This window comes from Lissotriton helveticus, chromosome 3_1 (genome assembly GCF_964261635.1).
Source record: "Lissotriton helveticus chromosome 3_1, aLisHel1.1, whole genome shotgun sequence".
In the NCBI taxonomy this organism is placed as follows: domain Eukaryota; kingdom Metazoa; phylum Chordata; class Amphibia; order Caudata; family Salamandridae; genus Lissotriton; species Lissotriton helveticus.
The window spans coordinates 412,116,971-412,138,861 of record NC_136061.1 but is presented as its reverse complement, the minus strand read 5'-3'; the positions used below and the strand labels follow the sequence as shown (position 1 = coordinate 412,138,861).

At 44.4% G+C, this 21,891-nt stretch overlaps 1 protein-coding gene across 1 annotated transcript in view; it reads right to left on the bottom strand.

Annotated features, from left to right (window-relative positions):
• The window catches only part of CDK15 (cyclin dependent kinase 15), a 448,471-nt gene that overhangs the window by 304,904 nt on the left and 121,676 nt on the right, over window positions 1–21,891 (bottom strand). Inside the window, exon 4 of the mRNA XM_078680225.1 lies at window positions 7,364–7,443. Within this exon, the coding sequence (XP_078536351.1) occupies window positions 7,364–7,443 (80 nt within the window). The remainder of the gene's footprint in view (window positions 1–7,363; window positions 7,444–21,891) is intronic.

Genomic DNA, 21,891 nt, shown 5'->3' with positions numbered 1-21,891 from the left:
TTTTCATATATCCTTTTTTACAAGTTTGAAATGCAGCAACCAGTGTACATGAAATTATTATTCGTTACATATCAGTGACAAAATACCATAGGTTATAACAATCTTTGAAGACCAATATTTTCTCTTAGTTAATTGTTCAAGGCCGTGAGCCGTTGAAGAGGATTCGGGTATTCAAGAACCATGTAACTTTCTGGTAACGGGCTTGGCCTCAAAGTTCAACAATTTCCTGCCATATAACGTCAACTGACTTGACGTGAACATAATAATGGGTTTCCTTAGTCATGAGATCTTTGGTGCAAAGACTGACAAATACTCATTTGCACGGGACTTCACATTAGCAATAAATCTCTTTAGCACACAAGAAGAGCTAGTGCTCTCTCTTTCACTTACGGAACGTAATTTAAAAAAAAAAATCTCTAGCAGCACTATTAGCTATCAAAGAGATCTTCAGAATTGCTGACTGGAGGAAAGATTGAAAACAATAGTCAACTACAGCTATCCGAGAGTTGTCCAGAAATATTTATTTTGGAACTTAGATAATAGGGTCCGGCGTTTTGTAATTTTATTCCGTATGAACCTCCTACTTTTAAATGACTTAATGGCAAGTTGGTCTCTCCTTGTAAGAACAGGAAGATTCTGTAACCTGTATAATCTGGGCACTCAGAACATTGACCATATTCAGTTCATTTGCCCAGTCCTACTCCCTCATCACCTATGTCTATTATGTCCTCTGTTTATACAGAATAATGTCAAAACTGTAGCTACAGCTCGTGAGTTTCTCCTTTTCCCAAAGAATGAATTAGTCAGCAAAAAAAATCTTCATGTTTTTTAAGGTGTTATTAAATTTGCTCTAGTCATATTTTAAATTCCTGCCTAGATAGGGGTATGGGTACAACTGTTTTATGCTTACTTAGTCTTTCTGTCTCCTAACTGCAGGTTCAATTACTGGCTTATATGCCTTCCATTTTATTCTAGTACTTACTGAATATGTGTACTCAAATAGTTCTATCTAGTTGCGACGGTAAAAGAATTGTAATTGTATCCAACTCATTATACTGTTGCTCTTTATTTCCTCTTACTGTTTTTATCGATTCTAAGGTGTTCCTAAATTAGTCATGGATTTAGTTATGGAACTCTGTACTGAACTGTTGCTGCTAGATTGAATGAAGTCATCCTTTTGTGGATTTGACTAATCAGACCCCTTGCCTCTTTTATTCTTGTACTGCTTATAATTGTGTACATAATCGATTGTATTTACTTTTGCGTTTAAGGAATTATAACTGTATTTTATAATCCAATGTCATTGTGATACTTGTTCTTTTCCTCTTTAATAAGGCTTCCTGATTTCCGTTTTTACGCATTTTTACAGATAAATACAGACAGAAAGCAATTTGTTTTCTGTCTCCATTTATTTTTAAGAGTGGATAAATACAGAAAATATTGCGTCTTTTAAGTGACTCTCCGTGCTGTCTTTCGTGAATTATAGGCCAGCAGCTGAGCAGATGGACAGCATGGGAAATTAAAAAACAGGATGAAATTTCTTTAAATAATGACATATGTCACCATACATTTATGGTATAATGCTAGTATTTACCAGTGGCTGTATTGTTATGTGATATTTAAAAGCTTAAATAGCTAAAACACAACAGGCATCAAAGTATGAGTGCATGTCTATCAGTTAAATAAATATGGAAATGTACTGTTTGACGAATACATTTATACGCAAAACACAAAATAAATATGGATAAGTACAGAAAAAACGACACAAAAATAAAAATGGATAAATACAGACGGAAATATTAAAAAAATAAATACCATAAAACCGGGAGCCCTACTCTTTAATCATAGTTATTAGCTGAATTTTGCACTTAACTATTGCTGCTAGGTCGAAGGATTTCCAGCTATCTCTATATAAGCACTTTCTTATCTCTTTTTGAAGATATCTCCTCCGTCTATTTTATGTCTGTGATTTTATCTGTCACAAAATTGTACTTTCATGATATGCTGGTATATTTCTATTTTTTTATTTTTTTCCTTCTAAAAAGTGAGTGATTCGTCTCTTGTGATTTATAAGAATAATACTCTATGGTAAAGGTATATATTTGTGCAGTGTAAAATGTTATTTTATCGTGTGATTCTCTGTAACCTTTTAATTGGACCTCTTTTTGAGTTCCATACCTTATTAAAAAAAAAAATGAATGAGTATAACTTCAACTGCAAAATCGGGGAAGAAGAAAAAATAACGGCTCACTGTAATTCAGCCAAATATGTGGAGGGATACAGTTTTGCAGCAGTAGATGTACATTTAGTTATGCCAATAATTACGTTTACATTTAAATCCAAATGAGAGCAAACATTGGACAAATGAGTGTTGCTCACATCCAGTGTTGAGTGGCGTGTAATCAGTGGCAGCCGCCACATACAACTAGTAGAGGGGTGGGGGTGTGCACAGGAGGGGGAATGCTGGGGGATTAAAAATTAAATAAAACGTACCTTAAGTTGACGGCCGCGTCTAGCGTCGCTCTGGGTGCTTCCTCTTCGTGTCCCAGAAGGCACTGGTGCTGCATCAGAGTCCCTATCCAATCCACACGTGGATCGGTCTGAGCAGACTAGAAAAATGCCCTGCTCAGATGAAAAATGCCCTGCTCAGACACAGGAGTCTGTGGGGTTTCTCCGGCCCAGCTCCTCAATGCAGCCGGGCTGCAGTAACCTAAGCGCGCATGGGTGTTTTGGTCGGCCTGAGATGGCTGGCCAACCACACATGTACACTTGGAGAATGCGCATAGCACTCCTCCTACTACCCCCTCCAATGCCCCGCCCGCCCCTCCCTGTACACACTTGCTGAGCCAGCTGCTTAAATATAAAACAACAATCAAATATTGTTTTATTTTTTAGGTGCTGGCTCTGCCAGTGGGGCGACGCTCCACCGCCATTGCGGAGGAGCCGCCCCTGCATGCAATGTGGCAAGTGAGGATGAACCCCTACTGCACCCCCCACTAATAAAAGGAACTCTGGAGGAAGTTGTTCTTGTGAATTACAGCTCCTATGAAGCAGCAGTTCTCTAGCCATTTGAGGTGAGACCCTGATTGCCACTGGTAGTGTTGCTCAGTTCGGTGCCACGTCCTCTCTGCATGCCACCAGCCTAGAGGGTACGTAGAAGTTAACCAGCCTACACTTAAGCTGGCGGAGCAGGGGGCTCACAATGCCCACGGGTAAGGATTTCCTCATAGAAGATAGAAGAGATTGAGGTGCAAATCTACACTCTTAGAATTGTGAATTGCATTTTTTAGTAAGTACTATTTTATGAACTATAAAATGCAGTTTGTGAATCAGGTCCTGGGTGTGTTTCTCTTGCTCTTGTGCTAACTAGCTCTTAATTTGCAAAAAAGATAAGTGTCAGGACCCTCGTCAGAAGGCCACTGCAGTGTGCATCAGGCATTGCCCCTTCCAGAGTTGCCAATGACCTTATCAACACGAATACTAAGCATAACACTCTACAATTGTGATATTTCACACTATTCTAGGCTCCCAAAGCTGTAAGAATGGCTTGGGCAGCTTGTATTGTCATTTGTAATGTATATTAAAGTAATAAACAACTGTTTTAGCGCTCATCTATAAATTAACTAAACAGCGCCACCATGTGGCATACCGTTATAAGTGCCAGTGCGACAATTAAGTGCTGGTGATGAGCACCGGAAACCATAGGCTCAAATCAAGCACTGACTCTACCGTTTTACATAAGAGAGTAGCTTTATTTGTGGTGCATGAGCTAGAGTGTGGTGGCAGGCAGAAGTCATATGAAAGAGTGGCTCGATTTGAACTTGAGTGCCCAAGCTGAGAGACAGGCAGGTATCTGGCTTGAGCCTGGCTCGATCTTACAGTGGCTCGCTCACCTCTTAATAGATGTGATTAAATTGATATGTGTAATATATATAGCTACCTTTATGATCAAGCCCTATGTATGCACCCTAGATGGGAAAGAGCAAGGCATGGACGCTTGTGAGTAGGCGCAGCACACTGCGCACCTATCAGATCATGACGTGGTCCCGCAGCTGTTTCGAAATTCAACAAGTTCACATTATGTTGTCTCCTTCGTACGTCATCTTCCGGCTACTAAAGAGAGCCTTGCAAGTTCGATCTTCAAACGCCCTCTGGTGGCCACTATTAGAACTTTCTTTTACCGCACCGAGCAGCCAATAACACATCTTTGTATGTCACCGTGCTAGCAAGGGTCACGTTTCTTTGCTATTCGAGCCGCTTGCCAAAGTGTGCCAGGCCATTCCCCTGAAGTCACCGCTGTACTGTGCAGGGACGAAATGGCCTTTCATTCCATTGAGCATTTTCCCGGTGGTCTAAAGGAGGCCGGTTTTGAAAACCCAGGGTCGTTGCTGGCTTCTGTCACTTTCTCCAGCTCCCAGTTTATGACAGCAGCCACAGGGGGCTTCGAGAGGGGGAGAGACATGGGAGACAACGAGCGAACTAAGATGGAGAAGAGGCAGAGGAAAGAGAGCGAATGGATGGATTGTTCGGGCCTCGCTACGCAGACTGACTGCTGGTTGCTGGTTATCCCACAGGTGGGAGCTCTTTGGGCAGGAGGGGAGGTGGTCTTCTACCTTCAGTTGAACTCCTGTGGATGTGGCCAGGGGCTCTTGTGTTTCATTACTGTGTACGTCAGTATCTTCCCACCCCAGCGCCTGGAGCATGTGTCTTTATCGCAGCACCTCTCAGGACCCCATGCAGAACACCAGCACTTCCCACGCAGGATTCACTTCAACCATATACCCTACCAGCCATGAACCAGGGAACCCCTCCATTAAAGCTTTGGGGTGCAGAGGGTGTCCAGGGCAACTGTTCCCACTAGCTCTGGCTTGCACCAAATCAGACAAAGCTTCCTTCGCCGGCTCAGGTTCATTCTGTTTCCAAGTGAGAAGTTAATATTTTCCTTGTTACTGCGTTAGTGAGAAGAACCTGTTTGACTACACGTGCCTCCTCTTTTGTCCTTCGATTGGAAAGGGACCCCGCTCAAGAAGTCTGGCCTGGAATACACATCCCTCTAACCATTTGGTTAGAGGGATCGCCGACATACACAACAGCTTCTGCACACAGACCACGCACCCAACCACCGAACCAGCGGCCCCCACCACCACCACCCTCTGCACCTGGACCTCGGTCAGCACCGAAGACACCACCCGTACGATGAACGCCATCCACTCCGGCTCCCCAACCGACCCCTGCCCACACCACATCTCCAACAAAGCTGACTCCATCATCGCACCCCAACTCCGAGACATCATCAACAGCTACTTCACATCCTCCATCTTCCCGGAGAGCTGGAAACACGCCGAGCTCAGCGCCCTCCTGAAAAAACCCACCGCGGACCCCGCGGACCTCAAGAACTTCCGCCCTATCTCGCTCCTCCCTTTTCCGGCCAAAGTCATCGAGAAGACCGTCAACAAACAACTCTCCGCCTTCCTCGAGACAAACGGATCCCTCGACCCCTCGCAGTCTGGTTTCCGAGCAAACCACAGCACCGAGACCGCCCTCATTGCAGCTACCGATGACATCAGGTCCCTGCTCGACAACGGGGAAACAGCTGCCCTCATCCTCCTGGACCTCTCAGCAGCCTTTGACACCATATGCCACCACACCCTGATACAGCGCCTCAGCAATATCGGATTCCAAGGAAAGGCCTTGGTCCGCGGCCACCGAAGTCATCTGCGGCGTCCCACAAGGATCCTGGCTCAGCCCCACCCTCTTCAACGTCTACATGAGCCCCCTCGCAGCCATCGCACGCCAACACAACCTAAACATCATCTCCTACACAAACAACACCCAGCTAATCCTTTCCCTCACCAACGACCCCGCCACCACCAGAGCCAGCCTCCAGGAAGGTATAAAAGACGTCGCGGAATGGATGAAGCTCAGCCGACTGAAACTGAACTCAGACAAGACGGAAGTCCTCATCCTGGGAACATCCCCCACCGCTTGGGACGACTCCTGGTGGCCCCCTGCCTTGGGCACCACCCCCAAGCCAACGGACCATGCACGCAACCTGGGCTTTATCCTGGACTCCTCCCTCACGATGACCAAGCAAGTCAACGCCGTCTCGTCATCCTGTTGCAACACCCTGCGCATGCTCCTAAAGATCTTCCGGTGGATCCCCACCGACACCAGAAAGACTGTCACCCAGGCCCTCGTCACCAGTCGACTAGACTACGGGAACACCCTCTACGCTGGAACCACAGCCAACCTTCAGAAAAAGACTCCAGCGCATACAGAACGCCTCTGCACGACTTATCCTGGACATCCCCCGCCACAGCCACATCTCTCCCCAGCTGAGAGACCTGCACTGGCTCCCCGTCAGCAAGAGGCTCACGTTCAGACTCCTCACCCACGCACACAAGGCTCTCCACAACATGGGACCCAAATACCTCAACAACCGCCTCACATTCTACACACCCACCCGCCAGCTCCGCTCCGCCAGCCTCGCCCTCGCCATCGTCCCACGCATTCGCAGAACCACCGCCGGAGGGAGATCCTTCTCCTTCCTGGCAGCCAAGACTTGGAACTCCCTCCCCACCTACCTACGACGGACCCAGGACCATCTCTCCTTCAGGAAACAGCTCAAGACATGGCTCTTCGAGCAGTAGCGGCTTCCTCACCCCCTTCCCGGCGCCTTGAAACCCTACGGGTGAGTAGCGCACTTTACAAATTTCCAGATAGATTTGGTGCCTGGCCTCCTCCTCTAATGTGGAAATGCCTAGAAGGAGACGCCCTGCACTGAGTCATTAGAGATATGGCTCTTGAACATGGCAAAGCCAATGATTTGTTTTGCCCCTTAAACTAGATATGAACTGACTCTACTGAGCCACTTCCATGTATTCATCTGGGATTAGACAGAGGCTCTTCAGGACAAGTCCAGAGAGCTCTATAACCAATGTTTCTGTTTCCCCACAACCTGGGACGGGGGCGAGGACCTGGGAGATCCCTTAAGCTGTGCTTTGCTACAAAGTCATTGTTGTACTCCAGCTTTACTACTCTTAAGACGAGATGAGCTGTCTGACCCTGAGAAAAGCCAGCTGACGTAAGCCTGTTCGGATTCAATAGGAAGACATCTCATGCCCCGACCTATGATACAAGTGTTAAATTACTATAAATCGTGAATAAAGTCCAATTGAAATTGTATAGACAGAGCAGCTCAATGTAACTGGCTGCGCCCTACAGGATGATTTTACTAAGCAGTAAATTTGTACCGCCCATTGTGCACCTACCTAGATTGTAAAGTACATTAACCGGCACAGGTATAAGACTATGTTGCGGAAATAATGCAAATGTACGTATGTGGCAAGCATATGCCTTTTACCTTCGCGGATGGCTGTGAAAGGCACCCCCTCCTCCGTCTTCATGCTGATCACCTTCAAAGCTACAAGCTGCCCGTTTATTCTAAAAAGAAGTAAGTAGAATTAATGCACGAACCTGCTACATGGACAAAAATAATGTGTCATTGACTTTGCAGTGTGTTCATGATATAATGTGTAATATGCAGGCATATAGCACTATAAATAGTGCTTAATGCCTGTTGGAAGTGTATAATGCAGGTTTGTATGAAGACCAGATGCCTATTATTGAGAGTACTCAAAGGTACCTATATAGGTTAGAGTCAGCTTTGGAGGTTGGACCGCCATGAAAAGACTGTGGGAAAGGGACATCATAATCCCTACAACAGTGCCTGCGCAGGACCCGCTGCCATGCAAGGGATACGCCACCCCAATTGGATATTAGATCCTGTCAGAGGCAGCAGTCTTTCCCCCAGACCTCTGCGGTCCGAATGCCTGCATTGTAATGCGGTAGTCAGACCAATGGCCGGCCTATCAGGCGGACTGCCACTGACGGCCTTTCAGTGGCGGTCTGCCCGACATCGTAGTCAGGCCCTAAGTCTTCAATTGCACCGTCAGTGTTTCTACTCTTTTTGATAAGGTCTGTATCAATGGAGTTGATGGGCGCACGAGAAGCCTCTCCCCTTAATAAGCTCGGGCTCTTCTGTGGAGTCATCAAACTCACCCATCTTGCTTTCTTTTTCTGTAGAGGGGTGAGGTTTAATAAAAGAATCGGTTCACACATATTTTTTCTTCAACCTGTGAGACACACTGTAAGGCGAACAAACCTCCAGTTATTTGGCTACTACTTCACCTTCTAGATAGCTTATTTCAGTTCCAAGGAGCAATACCCACTCACCCTCGCCATTTCATCGCCATTTTGCGGGATTATGACCCATGCCCATAGATGGGCATAGGTTCCGCTGTGGCTTGCCCAAGACCTCCATCCCCACTTCCACCATCCCCTCTACCTTCACACAGCAGCCAGACCACAGACCATACGGTTCCAGTTAAACCGCTCCCTTCAGGTCTCAAGTCCTTTTCCAGAAGAAACTTTCCTCCATGTTGCCCACCAATGTGGCCCAGCAAAGTGGGACATCAAAAGCCCCCACCAAGAAAGCCCACAGTGCCCCCGGAGATCTCTGGCATTTCTTCTTATGACTTAAGTCTTCAATCTTAAAGTGCATTTGAATGAAACACAGATTAATATGTATTTACATGTTTTGTATTTACATAGTGTGAACCTAGTTGAAAGGCATTGTACTGCTGCACATGGTCAAAGACACAGTTAATATGTGATAGGATGGGTAGGTGCTTTGTGGACAGTTATTGCATCATGATGTAGTGTTTCTTAAAGAGCCGAGTCTTGCAGCTCTTTCTTAAATTACAGCATGGTTGGGGCAGTCCTGATGGGTAATAGGATTCTCCGCCACATACTGGGTGCATGAATGGAGAAGACTTGTTGCCTTGTGTTTTTTCTTTGTTTGCACTTCTCCTTTCTGATGGAACTTACAGTATTGTTCTCCCGGATTACTTCTTATTGTGGTGGTGCTTACAGAATAGTCCTGACTCGGAATATAGGAGGTATATTTTAAAATATCTTTGAGGATGTGGCCAGTGCCTAAAAACATGGAGTTTTCCTGCCAGAGCGCCCATACTCCAACACAGGGATGACTGAGACTCCTTCAAAAGCAACAGTTTTATGGAGTAGAGGGCCAGTGGCAGGAGACACCTGAGTACCTGTAAACTGTATTTCAGTTTTCCTCTATGGATAATTATAAGGTAACATACCTAGAGGTCTTACTCCTTTTCTCCTTCTTGCTCTGTTACTTGAATTTTTAGGATCGCGGAGAACTGTGCAACGGACGGCTGAGTCTAGATTGGAGTGCACATGTGATTTAAAGAAGCGGAGAGGCTGAGGTTGGAGCCCTGGTTTCTGGGACCCTGTTATGGTCCTAGAGGTGACTAGTACTGCGCGAATGCTAGTTCTCTTGCCTTGGATCGCAACAGTGAATGGCAATCAAAAATTTGAGGTAGCCTTCAATGTTGCCTTTTACTAGGGACAGACCTAGAATAGGGCTGTTTGAGCTGTTGACAGGACTTTGCAGGGGCTGTTCATAAAGGCAGAGAATGGCCCCTAAAGCATCTTCTAAGAGCTGTCCCACTGGAAAGCTTCCACTCTTGAGGCTTTGGGGCAAAGACTTTGTCAGTCATATTGAAGTTAGGTGCCATGTCACAGCTGCCTAATAAAGAGGAGTCAGGCGGGAATACACATTAGGAGAAGCTGTTTCAAACTTAGAAATTAGTGATTCGTAGGTACAATGTTAATAATGCCCAATAAAGGATCAGATATCAAAAGGATCGTAAAGATGCGAAGGGCTCGTTTGCCAACCCTTAAGAAAAGAAACATAGAAATACTGCCACCTGTTGAGAAAAACAGTAAAATGCAACATAAGAGGCCTCTAGGCCTGTGTCCTCAACTCTCAACACAATCCTCATAGGAAATATGGGACTTTAGTTATCAGGTTAGACAAACTATTCGAAAAGTTAACCAAACGCCTTAAGGAACTAGAAGAGAAAGTCAATATGGGCAAATGAGGAACGAGCAAAATGATGTGTCCACCAGTATATCAAGCACTTTCAATCAGAAGAAAGGGTTTTGGGGCTCCCTTCTGAGGAAAAGTGTGATGATCCAACATGCTTTGCTACTCAGTGGATTCGTAACTCTTAGTGTTAAATGTTATGGATCAAGCCGTGACCTTTACATAGTAACAAAGAGGTGCAGGTACCTGGTTGTTATCACATAAAGGTATCTGCTTCAATGAACCTCAGAGTACGGAAGGGGGGGACTATCTGTATTTCATGTATGACTGGCAAGACTAGGCTTTGAAATCAGCGAGAACACGTTCACCTAGATGTTTGGCATTCACAAGATCCAAATATTTCATGAATTAGCTTCGTAGAGAGTAAGGTAAGAGAAGATCTGAATAAAATAAAAACAGATTGCAAGTCGAAGGGGTTCATTAAAGAGGGGTGCTCAACAAGCCAAGCTGTTGGTGGCGTGGAGGGCGATAGTCTTCTGGGACCTGGAGAAGGGTTAAGCAGTGTTGGACTCTCCGAGGGGCTTCCTATCTGAGGGAGTGACCCAAACGGAGTGTGTATTTTGTACCCATTCCATGCTTCTTGTAACCCGTGGCTTCATGGCAAAGGGAGATAGTTTCCGGTAAAGTTTTTTAAAAAGCAATGGATTTGTTGAGATTGTTAGGCATCCCGCTATTAAAGGTTGTTCTCCCATTAGATGGGCGTGACTATGCCGGATCACCATTTCTTTCAATTCTTTGCATCCTTCAAGGAAATTGTAGGGGATTTTGCAGAGGTTGAAAGTGGTTATTCTCATTTAACAGCTGCAACCTACTATTAATACTTGTCATCCCAATATCGTATAATTTGTCAAAAATTGGGTTATTAATGTGGGACGGCTTACACCAACCAACTTAATAAACACAATATGGCTAGGGTTAAAACACAAGTTCCAAAAGAATCCCTGTTCAATCCTTGGTAGTTGTGGCACAAGCAGTGGGTAATCCCTAGAGAAGGTTGTGTTAGCTTCAAGCAGTAGAAACTATTATAAAGTAAAGAACACAGCATAATTCCCAAACCAGAAAAATGGAGAACAAAATGTGTCAAGAATACATCGCTTGGGCGGTACGTGGACGTTCCCACTCTACTATCCATTAGCAAAGCTAGACAATGATTTGTGCCAAAATGTACACCTCCTGAAAACAGGCAGAGATGGAAATTGTTTGTATACCTTTATTCCTCCCAACTTTTCAAACAACATTCTACAGCACACATACTGGGTGGAGAACATTTTAAAGTTAGTCTAAGCATAGTGCTTTGTACTCAATAGGTGTCATTCCAGTACCAAACAGTTGTAGAAGACTTCTTCCAGCAGGGCTTACTTCATGCAGAGTTATCCCAGGTCCAGGGTTGTTCTGAGGAAGTAGTGGTTGAGGTGCTTGTTTTATCCAGTAGTAAGTCAGTGATTCAATAAATGTTGCCAATACTAACTGTATTCTCACAGTTCCCTGAAAACTTTTGCAGCATGCCCTCTTGTTTCCCTGTTTCAATATGGCAGAACACTTCTACCAACAAGCAGGTCTGTCTTTGTCTCCTTAGCCACTCCCCTTTTTAGCCCTCTCCTCCATCTGCCAAGATCCAAACTGGTTCTCCACGTTACTGTGCCTGGGACTTGGCTCTCTTGGAGAGTCCTAGGAATGATTAGGATACCTCCTTGCCATCTCCAAATGAAAATAGCTAGTCCTAAAGCTGATCTTTGTTTTTCCAGCTGTTCCTGCCCACTCCCAGTTAGCTAAAACCCTTTTAAGTGGTCAGCAGTTAACATGGCCCTTTCCTTCCGGATCTCAGATTCAGGCCATTGTCTTCTGAGCCAGGTTGTTAATTCTTCCAGCTCTAGAGGTGTGATCTGTGGCAGAACTGGTATTAAGTCATTTTTGGCTCAAGAGAGGAGCTTAATGTACATTTCACCATTACATACAATTTAAAAAATTGAGTAGAAAATAGCTTTGAATGAATTTGGTAGCACTTTCCCTGGCAGATAGATAGACTATTTTAATCCCGCACAGGCACCTCCTATTGAAAATGTTGCTGAACCTACACAGCGAAAAAGCTTTTAGGCCTTCAGTACCTATTTATAAATATATATATAATTAAATTTTTTACATTTTAGACCCAATGCCTTGTGGATGTAAAAGTTACAATTTTGGGGGGACTTACATGCTATTGATTTTCCTGCATGGCAAGACACTTTTTAGGTGGTGCAAATACATACTAGAGTCCACAGTTACTATTTAACTCCCACCCATGCCAGTGGTCATTTTTTGTGTCAACTAACATGGTCTTAGAGGAAAGTTAAATGGGTTAAACCAATTTTACCTATACCGTCTTAGGGCCAGAACACAAGCACGTTGGCACTGCCTAGCAGTGTCAAAGTGCACATCAAAAACAGTGTCCAGTAAAAGGAGAAAAATCTTGGGGGACAGTGTAGAAAAGTCGAATTTGCTACAGACATGATATCAACATAATATAAATTTGCATACAATTAATTTGAAAGGCACTCCTTTACAGAGGCTGTAGTAGTCATGAATATCTGGCAATGATCAGCCTCTCATTGACCTACATTGGGCAAACCTTTACACCATAAATGGTTGCTTTATATGTGCATGAAAATATATGAACACTATAAAACATATTACGTACAAAATAAACGAGGCAGGCCTTTTATTAGAAGTGGATACATGTAGGTTCTTGAACACCTAAGTAAAATAGAGGGTTTTCTTTCATATAAACTATTCGGCTCTTGACGAAAAAAGTGTGGTATGAAGAAAATGGTGTACCTATGTTTCTATGCAAGACAAAATCTTTAATTGCTGGTGAATAACATTTTGAATAATATCTACTGAATGCTGATACTTTTCTTTATCAAGAAAGATGTGTACTTTCTAGAGCACTGGGATCCTTGCTGCATTAATAATCAATCGGAGTCATTTAAACCTTGGTGGACGATTCACTGGTCCACCAAGGTGGGGCCGCCGCCTCACTAGCAGAGAATGGTCTTCCCTATTTAGATATCCCCTCCTGCCTGTCAAAGATCTGTGTGAGTGAAAGATGCAATCGCTGTTCTCCTCACAGCACTGCAGGGTTTCCGAGCGAGCATGGTGTTTTAAGCGCCTGCATACCACACGTTTGCTTGGAGAAAATAAACTCTTAAAGTGTGAGTTTGTTTTCTTTCAACACAAAACAAATGCCCCAGTGCATAAAGAGAGTTTCCTCTCTAGGCATTGGGCGGTTCTACATTTTCTCTGTCTGTGTCCATTATGACCCACTGATCCTGTGGTGGACCGACAAGTCATCTGATGCTATCGGCTGCGGTTCTGCCAGCAGTTTCCCACTAGTGTCCCTACCTCCATATTTGGTGTTGCAACTGCTGGTTTTACGAGGGAGGGGGGTGGTGGGAAGGGTGCAGCTGCTTTACAATGGTCCTCTTGGTTCACCAGCATTTGAGTGGCACAGGTTAAGGTTAGCTATGCAATTATAACCTCCTCCCAAAGCAATGGCCATGATTTCACATGCGGCAAACAAGATAACATCACCTATGGCACCACGGATGACATCATATAAGACAAAAACCAAGAACATCACAGGTGAGCCTTACAGCATCGCACATATGAAACTTAGCTATAGGGCAGCACATCTGTTTCCTGCATGGACCACAGGTAATGTGGTTGTTGGTCACCAGGCCGTTTCTAGGTGTTTTGACGCCCTAGGCGAGAATTGAAAAACGCTGCCCCCTCCCTTTTACTACCATCACTCTCTCCTCCTTGCATTAGAAAATTGTGACAACATTATTACCGAAAAGTTTAAGAAGCCACCGGATGTCTATGCTATAAAACAGTCTAGGCTCCATATACCCCGCATTACTTCTCCTTTGCATTAAATACGAGCTTTATAACAATCACTGCAAAAAGAGCATGTTTTTGGGAAAACATAGTTGTTGTCTATTTTAGGGGTTTGGCACCTCAACAAACACTGATAAGCATAGATTTCAAAATATTGGAAAACACTGGTAAAACACCACTGAAATTCATAACAAAACAAACACTGAAAACTGGACAGGCTGATGGATGGATCAGCATGTGCTGTGACTCTCAACCAGACCCTGCATTGCCTCTCCTCAATAATGTTCTGACCCCTCTCACCCCCTTCCATCCGAGCAGAGGGGTGCATAGTCCCTGGTAGGGAGCCCCACTACTGCTGTGCGTGAGTCACCCAACAAGACATTCACTGCCGGGAGTCTTGATGGGGTGAGTGAAAAGTGAGAACATGTGAATTTACGAGAAGCAGAAAGAGTGGAGAGAGATGGGTGACAGATTAGAGGGAGGGTTCAAAAGAGAGGTAGGATGAGAACCAGTCCATGGCTGTCCCTGTAACCCCAATGGTCACAGAGGTGTGGGTGATGAGCCCAGTGGAGGTGGAGGTCCAGGGGGGAGGTGATGATGGGCAGCAGTAGGGAGGAAACACTAGAGGGGGTGATGGAGAGTGACCAGGCTGTGAGAGGAGAAGCGAAAAATGAGTTGGTTAAAGATGAGGCTGCGGAGACCAAAGGGTGGGGAACGGGCTTTATTTGGCAGGACAAGAGGGGTCTGTAAGTAAAGCCCTGCTTTGGGTCGCTGGTAGAAATGGAATGCTCAAAGGAAGTTCATAAAGAAAGAGTGACTGATCGCTCGAGGACTGACAGGGTTGACTGGCGCACAGGATGGATTTGTACGGCAGGCAAAACAGCATTTTCCCTTCTAGGCTGCTCTCCATACAGTGATAAAAAGGCCTTTTCACAGTGTTGTTTTTTTTTAATTGCCAGAGCCTGTAGGTGGCGCCTTAAAGCCTGTCCTCGTGTTATGGAAGCGCTGGCCCTGCTGACTGGTGAACATGTTGAAGAGGGCGCTGCCGGTCCAGGGGAGCAGGGTAGACATGACTGTAGAAGTTTTAACTGAGGTGTAGATGCTTAGAGTCTGGGACAGTGAGGCAGGAAGGTTACCTCTCAGAACAACAGAACAGCTGCTCCTAGAAGCGGGCAGGCATCTTGGAGTCAGCACAGGGTGCGAGCACAGAGGTCCGACTCCGATCAGGTCAAGAGCGAAATCGGAAGTCGCATATTTATAGAGGCCCGCATATTTATCGATGTCGAAGGCCATTCAAGGGGATTCCCAAACTCATGTTTTTGCCGCCCTCCCCATTTTGTTGCCCTAGGCGGCCGCCTATTCTTGCCTAATGGAAGAAATGGCCTGGTGCTGCAGGATGTGAGATGATACATTAAATTAAAGTAAAACAGTTAGATAACACACTATATACAATCCATCTCAAGGCACTACTATCATCAGTAATGTCACTGATTAGATCATTAGTGATGACTGCTGTTACGTCAAATGTGGGGTCAAGAGCAGTGAATTCGGAAGGTGTTAGTGTTGTACAGCTAACCAAAGCTGCTGAATTGAAATTGTTCATGAGACTTTGCATCATCACATTAATGGATCTTCAACTTCATTTTTTGGAGGGAATTTGCAAGGTTTACTCATGAATGTAGGTTATTGTGTGATCTTAGTAGGGAACATCATCATGCCATTAAAAGATGTTTCACTGAATGTCTTGGGCTTGACCGCTGTCCATGGTCTTTTCAGGGCAGACCATGTCCTGAGAGGAGTACAACTGCCAGCATATGCAGTCAACGTACTTTGTTATGAAATCTGGAGTCCCCACTTTAAACTTGTGGCACAGTTGGTGCTCTTATGCTGCGTGGGTTACAAGCAGTGTGGAATCCAATATAGAGTGCTCCAATATACAACTGGCACAGCCAGTGAGTTATATGCACAACTTACTGTAATACCCCACCACTTGATTCTCTAATAAACAATACAGACTATACTGGGGTGCTCTTGGCCAGCTCTGCCCAGCACGCAGAGCGTGTGTGTGATGGGCAGAGTAATCCTGTGCAGGTTAGACTCTGGCCTGGATGCAGACCTGCCAACTCACGGGGTACCGTTGAGGGTCACACGTTATCAAATTAATTCACGCCGTCTTCCAGTGAAGAGCTAATATCATATGGTGAAACACAATATGCGCCAGAAACCTCTGCACTTGGTGTGTCTCCAATTCCAGTATGAAGCTTCTGCTCCCCCAAAGCCTGTCAGGGTTTTTTTTAACCTTCAGGGTTATCGTTAACTTCAGAAGCCTTTATTTGTATTTTTGGGGAAGGGTAGGAAGGTCAACTGAGGACGTGCTGGGTTCTAAGCTGCGTTATCTTTCATTGGCTACCTCCATTTCAGGCCCCTTCTGTATTTTTAGGGCAATAAAAGGCTCAAACCCCCACCCATGCTCCAGACATCACCTCCTCACAGGGTGGAAATATTTTCAAGGGTGTGTACTCTCCCATTATATATGTTAGTCAATTTAAAGCACAGATAACATACACGCCAACGTGTCTGAAGAGGAAAGTGAGAGATTTGGATCAGAAAATTGGGGGAATTAATCTTCCCCCTTGACTTCTATTGAAACAGAGGCAATATTAGTCGGAGACAGCAAAAATAAAGCCCTTCGGGAGTCTTCCGCTTGAATAGGGTGTAATGCCATGTATTAGATGATAAATAGTACCGAGGCTTCTTGGTCCTATTGATCTCAAGACGTTCCTGTTACAATTCAGCTGTAATCGCTTATATTGCCAGTAGGTGGCGCGCTATGCCCAGCTATCAGAAAGCATCTTTTGCAGTAATGCATAAACCAGTATAATATATTGTAAATTTGGGGAGTTTTAATGCAAAAAAGTAGTGACTTTAAGCTCATAAATCATGGCGCTGATGTCATACATGTAAATTCGTGGAAATTAAAGAATTCGGATGAATTCTTGTTTTTATCCAGTCAGAGAGATAGTTTGTTTGATTTCCTTACCATCGGGTAATTAGTCTCCAAGCAGGACACTGTATTTAGCTATTAAAAACATCCCACCGCTGTGCTAAACTTCACAAATTCCCTTTTTTCAACCTCGTACTCTTCAAGTAAGGTGAACAAACCCTGGTCTTGCTAATTGTGATCAGGGCCCCTTGTCAGCTGCGCATTCCAGAGAGCAAGCCTAAAATCTTCAGACAGAATGCGCTTCTTGGTCCAGAAAGAAACTTTTCACTAACATGTCATGTTCGAAACAACATAATTAAACATTTTCCTCCTCATTTGATCAAGTAGTGATGTCCAGTGTTTCGAGGACTGTTGCGAATAAATATTGTATTGGGTTTTTTAAAAACGCATTATATGGTAACTACACTAATATAAAGATGCAAAATATAAAAATATATAACTCGTTATGGCATGAAATAGCTACCTCCGGATTCTAGTTCGCACACAGAACCCCAGGATAGTGTCTTTTTCTTCCTCTCTCTATAACGGTAATTGACTTTTTATAGTGAGGATTTAGATACTAGCTTTTTACGTTTATACAATGTATGTATTCACAGATTAAAAAGTGCCATTTGCACTACCCAGATAACATCTGATGTGTGTTTTTAAAGAGAGTGATTTAATGTTAATGTATAGGTCTCCTGCTTTTGTTTATTAGTCAGGAAACGTCTTCCTCAGCCTAGTCTAGACATTATCACCTCTTTAATCCCCGAATGCAGCAATGCATGTGTTTATGCTGGATAGTTCCTTCTGCAAGTGACAGCTTCAGCAACGCCCTTATTTTCGGCCGTTCTGAGTTAGAGATGCAGAGGCGTTGTGGGGACAGGGCCACCACTTCCATCAGGGAAGCATCGCAGCAGCCTGTAGTGACACCCAGTGATGGCCCCAAGTAGAAGCAGGGGACTACATTTTGTTGGGACCCTGATAATCCAATCATGCCTGGGTTTAACAAAAATACACAATGGGGCTCATTTCATAAAAACATTTATAACAACAGGAAGTAGCACTCAATAATTCTCTTTAATATACTTCTCCACAGCTTTGTAATTAGCTCTGAAACGTGCAACTTCCTATTAGTAGAAGTTCAAGAGCGCACAATCTTTTTTCCACTTCTTATATATTTATGTTCCCTGAATATTCACATTTTATTCACATTTTTGATGTTTTGGAACCAAGTCACAAAGTTACGTAAAATAATACTACAGGCTTAATACTTGCCTTCGTAAACAGTCTCACACATGAGGCCATGTTGCATGTGTATGAGAGAGCATGCAATGAATGCCCTAGTGAAAAGTCATGGAGGTGGGGCACAGATTAACACAGTGATTCCACTCACACTGAGACACCACACTCAATCCAGAGCTAACAAGAAGCGGTGGACCGGCCACAAATTGAACAGGAAGAGGCGAGCCAGAACCAAGCCAATGGTCTGACTTGACTCTTCGAGCACGTGCACAGCCAAGCCCTAACATGTTTACTATGTAAACCATATAACAAACATCAAGTAAAACGTAATAAAGTCTCTTCAAAATTCAAAGAAAGTGTATTTCTTTAACATGTGGAAGCTTTGACATTAATATATCACATGGTTTCACTGCACTGAGAAGTACTCATTAAAATGATAGTTTTTAAACATAAACTTAGAACCATTCCCGCTCCCGTCCTCACACTGAGGGCTTTGCCATTAGTAAACCAAGAGGGAATGCAGTCATTATGCGAATCCGTGTGTGGCCCGGGTTATTATAGAGCAACATTATATTCTATTAAATCAAACACAAATGGTTTTTGTGCAACTGGAATTCTGAACTCATGTATTTAAACATGTTTTCATACGCAAATATAAAGAAAAAGGAATTTTAGTGAAATAAAATATCTGCCTAAGATTACACAATTGAAGCTGAGAAGCCTCGATCTATCTGGTTTTCTGGTTTCATTTTGCACACATCAACCACTAAATGGGCATCTATTTTTCTTTCCGTTTTATGTTAATGCTTTGTTTTGACCTCTTTGTACATTTTGTTGCAGTTTTTATGTAGCCCTAAGTGGACCCAAAGGTACTGAGCAGTTTACTTGAACATAAGTTTCCAGTGGCAGCTGCCATGGAATAGAATGGGTGGGACAGGGTAGAAAAAAAAGAAAAATGCACTTACCAGCCGGTTACAGCTTCTCCTCCATCCTCTTCGGTCGATGCACAAGAGCACACAGGCTCCCAGACTCCCCTAAGCCAATCACGATGCTGATGTCATGCTGGTAATATTATAACCAGCGTGAAAGCAGCTTCATGATTGGTCTGAGCGGCCTGAATCGCTGCTCAGACAGGGACTGGGAACCTGAGACTGGTCTAGCCAGGTGGTGAAATGCTAAGTGCGCATGTCTGTTTGGCCAGCCCAAGACGGCCCGCCAAACTGTCATGTGCACTTAGAGAGTGCCCACCACTCCTACCCTTGCCCTGGACGGGAAACAGCGTTTACTACGCAACTTTTACAACACTGTGCCTTTACGACGCAACTTTTACAACACAAGTCGTTACAACGACTTGCGCTGGAGGGCGCTGTAGGATAGGGAATAGATTAATTTACTATCCAACTCCTTCCCTACTATCCACGGGGACTGGAGTTGGAATAGTAAATTAAACTATTCACTATCCAGCGCCCCCCAACGCAAGTCGTTCTAACGACTTGCGTTGTAAAAGTTGCGTCGTCAAGGCATGCGTTGTAAATGCATGCGTAGTAACGACATACATCCGCCCTGGACAGTCCAGCCCCGCCAACGTGCCTAAAATGAAAACAAACTGAGTTAGCACGGAAAAATAAAACGATAATAACGTTGTGTTATTATCATTTTATTTTTTTAACTGCTCAGAGAGCAATGGGCGGCTCTCCTCCTCCTTAGTGGAGGAGCTGCCATTGCCAATTTCATTACTCAAGGTCACATTCATTTTTTTTCAGACAAGGGGAAATTAAGTGATTTGCCTAGAATAACAGGACGTAGAGCTGACGCCGATTCGTGAATACAGTTCCCCAGATCCAAAGTCGGCACCTCTGACCCTAACGCCACATTCTGGGTAGAGGACGGGTGGCAGGTAGAAGCCACATGAAAGCTTGGCTCGTTATTGACTTGAGGGTCCAACAGGACCTCGAGCTAAGCCTGGTCCAGAGCGAGGCTTCATCGAGCTTTCAGTGACTCACCAGCTCTACTAACAGGACAGAGCCCCCTATCTAAGAAGTAAGGAGGGACATCCTCTGTTCACGCCACCCTTAATTGGTGCCCACTTTATACAGCATGAGATGATAGAGTTACCCTAGTTGAAAACAGGGAATCATTTAGAGGTGTAATTGCTTACTTTCGGTGAAGAATAATTCTTCTACAAGTCAAATGTATGGCACAGTGTAGGAGCAGAAGGTTGTTGCAATTTTTCCTTCCTGAGGAAATGCAATTTTCTATGAAGAAAATATGTTTCGTCTGCTATCCCATATGTATGCATATGTGAGCAAAGCTTGCTTAGCGTCACGGGACAAGTACGTAATGGTCTTTTATGTACCAAGTTAGTGCATTTTGATCACAATTGCATTTATCACAATAATTATAATGCAAATAGAATACCAAAGGCTGAACACATGGCACTCCAGTCACACAGGGACAAACTGTCACTCTACCAAAGGAGGTGGGAGCTTTAAATGTAGGTGAGGTATCATGGGTAGCCGACTAAGGCATCTGCAGCCATACCAGTAAAATAACACGTGGCTTCTGAAGGGTCCTGCAGTTACCGTGTGACAGTTGTTTTAAGGTGCAATGTAAATTCTATCTGTTGAATTTATTTTTGTATTTTTATGGTACAGAACTGGGGCAGAGGGCAGGGGAGCATTCACATTCAATAAGAGTACACCCTATCCCCTACAGGGTACAGATGTCAGGCTTAGCATTATCAAGAGCAGTGAGCAATCACACCAAGATGATTGGTTACATAAAATGTGTTATCAGAGCTTAATTTGAGCAGGGGGTTTCCTGTGCTCTGCACTAGCACTTAATTGTCAACACCTGGAGTTATGACACTTTGCCACATGGTGAGCACAACAACAATTGTTTATTGATTAAATGTACATTAACATTGACTAATACCTGCCACCCAGTCATTCTTATAACTTTGAGGGGCCTGGAATTGTCACACTCATAAGAGTGTGATGTCAGTAGTTATGTTGGTACAGTTATTTCGCAGCGCTGGCTGGTGCTATGGGCGGTGTGCACTGTCGCAGCCTCCTGACAGGGCCCCGGCGCATACTTTTTTTTTTTTTACAATTTAAGTACAGTGTTATACAAAATGGACCTAGAGATAAATAGATGCAGTGTTGGTTTTAGAATACAGAGTTGCTCGGTGGGCGAGGACAGCAAAGGCTAGGAGACAACTAGGACAAACCAAGGGTTTCTAGGCGCATGTTGACTGGAAGGCAGGAAGGAAGTTGATTAGAGTTTGGAGGTGAGAAGTTCTTTGGAGAACGGGGCTGGAGACACTGTGTCAGGCGGAATGAGATGGTTGAGACAGATCGATGGGGAGAGGCGAGCAAGAGGAAAGGGCAAGGAGGTGGAGAAAAGAAAGAGTAACAGAGCAAGTGTTAGGCGGGAGACATGACACAGCGGAAGAAGGGGAGGGGACAGAGAAACATAAGGCAGGGTGCTGGGGATGAATGGATAGGGAGGCCAGGACGTACAACGGAGAAACTTCACAACCTCACTGAGGCTTGGATCAGGGGGTGGGCAGACAAAAGAGGGAAATTCAGAGACTGGCAGAATCTGGAAGTAAATGCAAGCAAGGGAACAGCAGGACAGGAAATGATCATGGGCCATGCGAAAGATGGCGGACCATGGAGCTAGTCACAAACTGGGACTGGCATAAGAAGAGGGAGGACAAATGAGAAGGAAAAGAACAGCAACAAGCAAGACGCGTCTACGGGGATCTGCCCTGTGATATGGGGGTTCAAGGGCATTTCCCATGAAA